Consider the following 10180-nt stretch of genomic DNA (forward strand, 5'->3'; position numbering starts at 1 on the left):
TTTTTTTTTTTTTTTTTTTTTTTTTTTTTTTGAATGTACCACGTCAACCGATTTATATAATTTTTTTAAAGCAAAGGTGTTACCTCACAGGTGGTCCCTTTCTTATTTGGTTTAAATCCGTTCATTGGATGATGAAGAGATTAATGATAGTCTTAAATTTTTATATGAGAATTGAAGTCGGTTTTGTTTTTTTGCTTAAAAATTACTTGTTTTCGTATATCTTTTTTTTTAAATTTAATGTAAATACAATTTCGCGATGTAATCTTATTCTTTACGCTGAACAGAAGATAATGCATTGTTTAAGATGGGTGTGCCACCATTTTCTACCAAAAACACGTTTTTTGTCGAAAAATTTAGCAACTCATGAGATTTGCTCATACATATGTATATACAAATTTAAAGTAATGCTTGACCACGAATATATAAAGAACTGTTATCAAAATATTTGATCCACAATAGTGACAAAATTAATTTAAGTTACTTGCGACAAAATCTATATTTTTTCCAATATATTTTTTAAATTGTCCTATGAATCTGCGTAATCGCCTTTTGTTGAAATTGGGTAGTCCGTTTTTACTATCTTTAGGTCACTGTAGTCCCATTTGGCGACCCCTAAGTTTCACAAAAAAAAATTGTTTTCCAAATTGCCTTGTAAAAATACTTTCGATTTACGGTGAACTTTTTTTTCTGGTACGATCTAATGTACATAGTATGTATTTATGTACATACATAGGGCAGGCACGCTGGTGGAAGAGGTGCTACGTGCGCCCTGCTTTAGAAAGGCGAAAAGGAAGTAATGTTGACATTTCCTATAGGAGCCAGTTTGCGCGTGAAATAAATAAAACGAGACTGTTACGAATTTTAGAAATAAAATGTAGTTTGAGGTTAACTGTGAGAATGTACTCGATTTGAGTAAAGGGGGGGAAAAACTAATTGAAATAATTCACCAACTATGGGCAAATTGGTGTAATTCGCTGCGGAAAAGCAAATCAAAAATTAGATGCAAAGTGTTTGTAGCGATGTTATTAATTAGGCGTTTAAATCCAGAAGGGGTAAATGCAAGCAAGCGAAAAATTTGTAGGTGGGTACATATCAATTACCCATTTGCAGGCAATTAAAATGATAAATAGGCGACACACAAACGCCTGAGCTTGTGCTGTTGTTGTTATTGTATTGTTTATTAATGCTGTTATTATTGTAGACATTAGCACTTACAGCTTCGCTGCTTGCAGTGTCCACATTAGCACTACCAGGCTGCTGTTGGCGATTATGCTGGGACGCCGCTTCAGGTGAACGAGCCGCCTTGGCAACATTGACGCTGACACCTTCAGTTGNGAAGAGAAAAGGAGACGTCAAGTTGCGTTAATACTCACAGTTAGTAAGTTATTATGTAAAAGTAGAAAATGTTTATAGGAAGAATATGTATTTAAAATTTATAAATGGAAAATGCTTCTTATGCATGCCAGCGTTACCATATTTTGAACTAAAATATCTATAAGTATGCATTAAAATTTACATAGATATATATTTGTAGATAGATTTCTAGCGCGCATCATTACGCTTCCATAGCCTTATAATTCCCGCTATCCACACACTTACATTAGCGCAGCAGCAGGCATACTGAGCACCGCCGCCACCATTGCTGCTGCTGTTACCCTTTTGACCACTATTGCTCGCCCCGCTACTAGTGGTGGGCGTCTTTGCTCCACCGACCGGTGTTGTTGCACTGTTGCACGCATGCTTGCCAGTTGTTGGTGTTTGTGCTGTGGCTGCTGCTGGTGCTGCTGCTGCCGGTGGCGCCACCAACTGCCTTCTTCGACGACGTATACGCACCGGCGAACGCGCACCGACGTAATTAGAAAAGCGTCGACGCGAATGTCGCACGATTGACACCCAGTCAATCATGATTGATGATGTTTAACGATTTCTTAACTAATATTTTTTAAATTATTTTTTATTTTTTAATTACTTTTTTAATTACAGCTGTTGAAAGTTTTATGCGCTTTAAGTTTTTAGCACTAAATTCGCCATTTATGAAGCACTCTTTAATATCTTTCGATTTCAGCTATGCAAAAATTTTCTGAGGAACCTTTAAATTAATAAAATTTCCAAAATTGCAATCAGTTGGGCATAAGTTACATTTAAAAAATAAATAAAATAAAAAATTTGTATGACAAAGTTGGGCCTTAAAATATATCTGTGCCATTACGTTAAGTAAAATTGTCAATTAATTCGTTTCGGCAAGGCATTTTTTTTAAGTGGCACACATTTTTCGTCATTTCAATGCCTAGTGGAAATTCGGCATTACTTTTGAAACATCATTATTAGAGATGAACGATTTTCAACGACAAGTGGCATAAGCGATATTGAAAACACAAGTGTACGAAGTCTTTATTGGAAGAATATCATCGTTTTTTTTTTCTTTTAGAGCTAATAACTACATGCAGATTTAAAAAAATAAATTGGAATTTGAATATGTCTAAAATGTAAATGTTTACTAAAAATATCTAAATTCAAACTTTTTGTTTTTTAATTTCACACTTAGCTCTGTTTTCGGCAACAAAGTTTAAACAGAGCGCTATACGAAGATTTTAGTGGTATACTGTATATAAAACTGATTATCATATTTTCATAAAAATTGCAAACTTCATTAATATACATAATTAATTCAAATTAAGTATAATCAAGGCATATTAAACAGGTAGGATCAATAGAGCAGATAATAAGGTGAGAATTTTTGCCGAGGCAGTTTTTTTTTCATATAAAAAATAGGCGTTCATACTTGCCATATTAGAAAATGCGTAACACGTAAAAAAAAATCAACGCCATTTTTAAGAAACTTAGGTTTTTAAGTTTAAACTTTTGTGCAAAGTTTCAAACCCGGATTTACACGGTATATTTTTATAAAAAATGTATGAAAACTGTCAGTACTGAGCATCAAAAGAGTGCGCTATTCACACGTCGACGGCAATGTAAATAGTGGAAGTATGCACGTATTTTAATCTTTACACTTTTTTCATAAGCTTATCACTAATGACAGCACCTACCTACTAATATTCCATACCCATATATACATACATACATATGTACCTATGCATACCTATGTAACTATGTAACGTTTCGTGGATGTACCAAGAAAAACTGCAAAGGTTAATGCTATCCGAACCACCACTCATTCAAGGTGATGTATGTATATCAAGTTAACGCGCGGAAGTAATTAACAGCATCTTAAGTCATTAAAGCTGTGAATGTGTACTTGTTTACCAGCTCTTTTAGTTTCCTCTATACTTATATACACATACGTATGTATATTTATTTCAGATCTAAACATTTTCATTATCTACTCCAAAAAAACGAGAAGTATAAATAAACTTTGCCTCCCGCTAAATATAACAAAAAGGCACTTAAGGCAGCAGCGCGCCAAAAAAAAGCGCAATTCAAAACTAGACGATTACGTACTTTGAGTGAAAACACGCTACAAATGAATGCTGTTAACAAAAGTATGCGCCTTAAAAGTATAATAGCGTGTAACTATTGCACGCTAGTAGCAACATTGTGTTTACCACAATATGTACTCGTTGACATTTCTTGCAAAATTAATTCATTCGTCACTAGCAAGAAATAAAAGAAATAAAAAGAAAAAAGATGAATCATTAAAATCTGTCACAGCGCATGATTTAACTACACACATACATACTTTTCCACACCAACACTTGTCTATGTAGCTCGTAATCCACAAGAAGCATGCCTCAACCACTAGGCTGTCGAGAAGAGGAAAAACCCCCACAACTGAGCGCACATAAAGATGCAGCACTTAAGGTACGTGTGATGTGTGACAGTTAACCTCCGTTGCGGGTCAAATGTCAGCATAAATCTACTGCGCTACTGCCAAAGAGGTGCATGAATAATGGTTAGGTGACGTTAAATTGTGTGTGAACAAAGTACTCACTGTACAATGGGATTTATGTTGTTATGTTGTATGTACATACATATTTATGTATGTATGTATGGACATTGTGTTTTTCTCATTTTTCGATGCAACCAGAGTGCTACGTTTTTGTTTTTGACAAAAAAACATTTGATGCCGCGAGAAAGGATAACAACGCATTAGCAGAGCTTGCTGGCCTGTTTGCTCAGTTGGACTTTTATGACACACATTCTTCAAAAGTGTATTAATGCAAAATTTATAATTTTTGACACATGCACAAAAACATAACATACATACATAAAAATCCGATCTATACATATTAGATAGTAAGTTTAATTATGCTTGGGGAATGCCTGACCTCTGAGGAGTGGTCAGGAAAGGCAGCCACCGAGAAAAAAAAAGAGTGTAGTCTTTCTGGATAAACCGCAGCTAGTCATGGGATCCCCTTATCCTCACAAAGCTAACTCTCAATTATAGTGAGTGTTTGACTCTTTTTTTGGCTTGACAGGAACTGGGTATTCAGTAAGAGGAAGTCGCAAGAAGTGCAACAAAAATGTGTGGTAAATATGTCATTTTGTTCGTGGTGCTCCAACAACCGTAATAATCGCTCGAGCAAAGCTGTAGCGTGACAAGCCAAAGATCAGAGATTCGAGTCCACGGACAGCAGATTTTTTTAAATTAGTTAATTAATTTTTAACAAATATTTCCTGTTTATAGCCAGCTGACAAATTAGTGATTTTTTTTACACTAGCGACGTGAGACAGCTTACTGAATACCAAATAATAAAATGGGGAATGGATTACCTTTTTCCAACACGAAGAGATTAACGAATACGATTGTATGAAAATAAGCATCGCAATGTAGGCAAGTGGGTAATGTGTAGACGAAGATTTGTAGCCATATAATTGAGATAACCGAATTGTTGCATTCTATAGCAAATCACTGTGGGTAATTTGAACCATTTTTGTGGCAAAAATTATCTATGACCAAGCAGCATGAGGGTACTCAAAAAACATTTTTTTTTATTGATTGGCATATGATTTTCCACATTTCTGCAAAACAAAATCCCGTGGGGTCTAAAGGGGTCACTTTTTTATTTGCGGTTATATTGAAAAAGTTTGAATGCAGTTTTTTTTCTAAATATTTATATCAAAAAATAAAAATTCTACTTAGTTATAAAAGCTATTTATATCGTGGATATTTTTGAAAAAATATTGCCAAATTATATTAATTTCAGTTGAAAATCTGAAAGTAATGAATTTCCAAATTTTTCGGTTGAAAAGTTAAAAGGAGCTGCCTTTGCAGCAACAAAATTGTAAAAAGCTCTTTGTTTTCTCTCTTTACGGCGCACAACTTAAAAAGCTTTTTCATATTTCATTTTTAACAAATAAAAATTAATTAATGGTTATGTCAGAAGTATGCATTTTTCTCTAAAAGAGAAATAAAAATAACACCAGTTAAATATCTTAAAATTACCTAAATTTTTCTGAATTTTCAAAATTTATGTACATTTTTTCGATAATTATTTATTCAACCATGGCTGTTCGAAAAAAGTAGTAAAAAATAGAACATAAAAACAATTCTAATATTTCGCTTACATACAACGACTTTGGCCACCCGCTAAGCAGTTAGGCAGAAAGTTTATTTTTGTAAGTACGAGCAACGACTTTTTGCCACAAAATCTGATCAAAATACCCATAGTGCAATGGAAGGGATGATGTGTTGTTTTAAAGCTACAAACAAATCAAAAAGTCGATGCATTCCAGTGCACGTGGCTACATATGACCATTTCCGACTGGATACTTACTACGTATGTATGTATGTGTATACGGGCTTACATCTTCGCACAATTATATTCGGCTTAAGAGCGCTTGTTACAGGCGAACTCGAGCGACTTGTTACGTGCATTCGCCTCTTCCTTAGAAATTAATTCATGCAGTGACTGTCCTGCATTTAATAACTTTAATGCAAAGTAAATGCCTTCAATGGTATTTCTAAATTGTTTTCCATAATTTTTGTAACAAGTTTAAACTGAGTTTGTGCTGCCCTAGGCATTCTCTAAGCCTAACGAGTATGTATGTATGTTTATGCAATATGAACTGTCGTTTCTATGTTTATGACCCATGACTGTAGATAGGTTAATAAGTCCACATAAGCAATTTTAATTTTAGTCGCAATTTGCATTAAAAATTCACAATTTCAACAAGCACAGAAACATATGTACATACATAGCTACTGCATGAGCTATAGTTACCGACAGTCTGTTAATGACATCGCCAGCTTTCAGTACTATGTACTTGTTTTTTTTTTTTGTATTTTTTAGTTTGCTATTGCGTGGGTTTGACAATTCTTTAGGGATTTTCTTTTGTAGCACACTTCTTTGAAAAATTGTCATTGTTTTGCTGTGATCTATTCATTTGTGTTTTTGACAGCGGAAAACCGAAATTATAAAATGCAAGATTTTTTTCCAACAGCGCTCATGAGATAAAGTCTTTTGTTTTAGGCAGACTGCTCAAAGGGTGAAAAATAAATAACGTTAGCTTGTATGCGCTTCATTGTTTGTACTGTAACAACATTTTTATACTTTATACATCCAGTAGTCAGATAACATAGCCTTTGAAATATGAAGCACTTAGCGTTTTACTTTGATTAAAGCTTTGCTAGAAATTAACGAACTGCTAATTACAGAATTCTCTAAATCGAATATTTTTTCTTAAACCGAAATAGCGAGTTCTGGAAGAAAGTACCATTGTTTTACTGGTTTAGTTATACTTATAGATTCCGCTGTGTGACTACATTAAGGCGCCCGCCACAAATAGGAGGAGAAGATCGGCCAAACACTAAAATATGTGTAAGCGCCAATCAACTATTATTATTATTATTAGACTCAAAATTGAATTGTAATGTGGCCAAAATTAGCTAGCTTAGGCTGTGGGGAGAACGAGGAAATTGAGAACGTCGAACACTTCATCCGCCATTGCCCAGGCTTAGTTAAACTGAGACCCAAAAATTGTCAGAGGTAAAATTGACGAAGGTCTGCTATTCACAATGTTGCATAAATTTTTTCGAGATTTTCGGCTTTTACTTTTCGAAACTTTTAGATTTTTTCGCAATCTTTTCGGAACTTTCCCGATTATGCCCGTTTTTTTTTGGATTTTTTCGAGACTTTTAAAGGTTTTCTCGACTTTTCGGGACACTCCGTGTTTTGGGTTTTTTTTCGGGTCTTCTTTTGAGACTTTTTCAAGATTTTCTCGATTGTTTTTTTTTCGGGTTTGTTTACAATATTTGTGAGATACTTTGTGTTTTAATTTGAGTGTTTTTTTTGGGGGAAAGTTCTTGAGGAGTTTTCGCGACACTCCATGTTTTGTTTTTCGAGATTTTTCTGGAAATCTTTTTTTTAGACTTTTCAATATCTTGGCGAAGTTTTTCCGGGACCGTTTAGGTGTTTTTGGCACTTTTCTGGGCTTTTCGGAGCACCGTGCTTTTTTTAAAATATATTTTGTATTTTTTGAGACTTTTAAAAATTTTTGTGGAAAGCTTTAGAATTTTTTCGGGACTTTTCGTGATTTTGAGTACTTTACTTTTCGGGATTTTTTCGGAATTTATTTGGAAGCTTTCGGATTTTTTGAAATTTTTTGGGATATTTCATAGTTTATTTTGCAATATTTTCTCGGATCGTTTAAGGTTTTTCGAGATTTTTCGTGTTTTACTTTTCGGGGTTTTTTCAGGACTTTCGAGACACTCCGTGATTTGTTTTTCAGGATTTTGTGAACCTTGAAGACTTTTTCGGGATTTTTACTGGATCGTTCAGAACTTTTCTGAATTTTTTCGGAAATTTTGTGGCGGTTTTCGAGATTTTTGGGGACATTGCGTATTTTATTTTTCGGATTTGTGTCGAGTCTTTTTTTGAAACTTTAATTTTTTCTCTAGACGCCGTGCTTTTTCGAAATATTTTTTTTTATTGTTTTGAGACTTAAACATTTTTCGGGAAGCTTTAGACTTTTTTCAGGACTTATCGTGATTTTTAATATTTCCCTTTTCGGGATTTATTTGGAAGCTTTCGGATTTTTTCGAATTTTTTTGGGATATTTCGTAGGCAATTTTTCGATATTTTGACGGGTCCGCCTAGGATTATTTTTCAATATTTTCTCGGGATCGTCTAAGGTTTTTCGAGATAATTTGTGTCTTACTTTTCGGGGTTTTTTCAGGACTTTTCGGGACACTCAGTGATTTGTTTTTCGGGGTTTTGTGAACTTTCAAGACTTTCCCGGGATTTTTGCTGGATCGTTCAGAATTTTTTCGAGACTTTTCTTAATTTTTTCCGAAAATTTGTGGCGGTTTTCGAGATTTTTGGGGACATTCCGTATTTTATTTTTCGGATTTTTTTCGAAACCTTTTAATTTTCTCTCTAGATCGATCAGAATTTTTTCAAGACTTTTCGGGAAGTCTTGTGTTTTACTTTTCAAGGGTTTTCCGAAACTTTTCGTGACAGGGTTTCGTGATGTTTTTAGGAAACTTTCGGGGTTTTAGCATTTTTTGGGGATTTTCGGGATCTTGCAGATCCAAAAGTACGACATTTAAATCCTTTTTAAGAATGTCTACAAATTTTAATAAAATAATCACCGGTTACATATTTTCTGCTCAAAAATAGTAGGCACTTCTTTTCATTTATTTTTGGCTTGGACAGGAACAGCAAAAAGTAACCGGTTAGCACAAAATAATAAAATGCATACTCTAAACGGGCTCTGATAAATAAACAATCGAACAAAAAAATACGTGTCCCCACTCTTACTGCAAGCTAGACTTTGCATTTTACTTAAACGCATTATACTCGTAGTTAGTTAAACTTTGGCTATTTATGGGCACCGTCTGCATTAAAAATTGCCTTTAGGTTTTGTGAATGACCTGATGAAACCAATGGTTTTTACACTCAACTAAGAATGGATATAGAAATATAGGTACATATGTATGTATATATTTAGCTTATGTATGTGTGTGTGTGTGTTTTCCTCACTAAAAGTCAAACACAATTCATCAACATCAAATTATTTAGCTGTACAGTAATTGATTTATCTATTTATAGAGGTTGTGATCTTTTCAGATGTTTTGTAGGTATGTATGTATGTGTATTTATTCATTTTATTTTATATTTATTTTTTGTTTTTAAAGACTAAAGTCATTTTCATTTCAGAGCACTTTTCAACAAGCTGTGAACCATTTAAATTTCTGCTGTTTTTGCATGTTATACATTGGAATTAAGCACACACACACACACACACCGAACTATAGAACGCAAATCACAACCAGTTGGCTGCATACTTCTCCGCCTTTTAAAAACTCATTTAGCTGTACACATACAGTTCGCAAGTGCTTGTTTCCCGCGCGTCGATACACAAACTTTTGTTGAATTTTAAGCAAAAAAAAAACCGAGCCAAAGGCAATCCGCTATACATACACACGACTAGGAGTACCCAAATTAATCGTGTTGAAGTATTCACGCAAAACACAAAAAAAAAAAAAAACAAAGAGAAAAAATCTCTAACAAATGTTCGACGCAGTGATTTGGAATTTTTTTTTTTTTTTACTATTTCCCTCAATATTACTCATACGCACACGCCACCCAAAGCTTGGCGAATAATAAAGAAAATGCCAAAATCGCGTTACTATCCGCGCTGCAAGAACGCACAACAGTTCGACATTTGTGCTTCTCTGCTATCACCGACGACTGACAACGTTGGAGAAGCACTACGACGCTTTAACCTGTCCGCTTTGGCCTAACTAGCTGCCGCTGCTGCTGCTGCTGCTGCTGCTTGCTGGTTCGTTCGCCTTGCTGGCTACCTCTACCTACCCATGCAGGCTTGCTTGCTGGCTGACTGAGTGTGTGTGTGTTGGCGGGGCGCTCATCAGTTCGCTGCCTACTTCGCAGCGCAGTAAATTCACCGTTTTAGTACGCATGTCCCGCACAGCGCGTCATCCGGCGCCTGCCCCCGAAACCAGCAACACCACCGCTCGACGCATTAGTTTGGTACTTTGCTAGCTTGACACCCTGTATGTATAGCTGCATAGCTTTCACTTTTTTCCTAGTTTTGTTTTGTGTTTTTGATTTCTGTTGGTTTTTGTTGTCTTTCAATAGAACAATACTCAATGGAATGTATTGAATACTTTTAGCATTCGATGTTTTATTTTTACGACTTGTTATCTTTGTTTGCGCCGTTTTTTTTTTTCTTTTTTTTACATAGTTCTTCTATTTCT

The 10180-nt window shown here is 34.8% G+C and overlaps 1 protein-coding gene across 1 annotated transcript; it reads right to left on the minus strand.

Moving 5' to 3' along the window:
- Window positions 1–1100: 1100 nt before the first annotated feature.
- Window positions 1101–9660, minus strand: LOC108375925 (uncharacterized; the record flags this gene model as incomplete). The annotated part of the gene is made up of 3 exons (XM_017632085.1): window positions 9287–9660; window positions 1548–2065; window positions 1101–1325 (listed from the first exon to the last, which is right to left on the minus strand). Coding segments are annotated over exons 2-3 (583 nt in total), but the record flags the coding sequence as incomplete, so codon positions are not given.
- Window positions 9661–10180: the final 520 nt, after the last annotated feature.

Source organism: Rhagoletis zephyria, unplaced genomic scaffold, assembly GCF_001687245.7.
Source record: "Rhagoletis zephyria isolate East Lansing unplaced genomic scaffold, Rhagoletis_zephyria_1.1 Rzeph_scaffold_09616, whole genome shotgun sequence".
NCBI classification, from domain to species: domain Eukaryota; kingdom Metazoa; phylum Arthropoda; class Insecta; order Diptera; family Tephritidae; genus Rhagoletis; species Rhagoletis zephyria.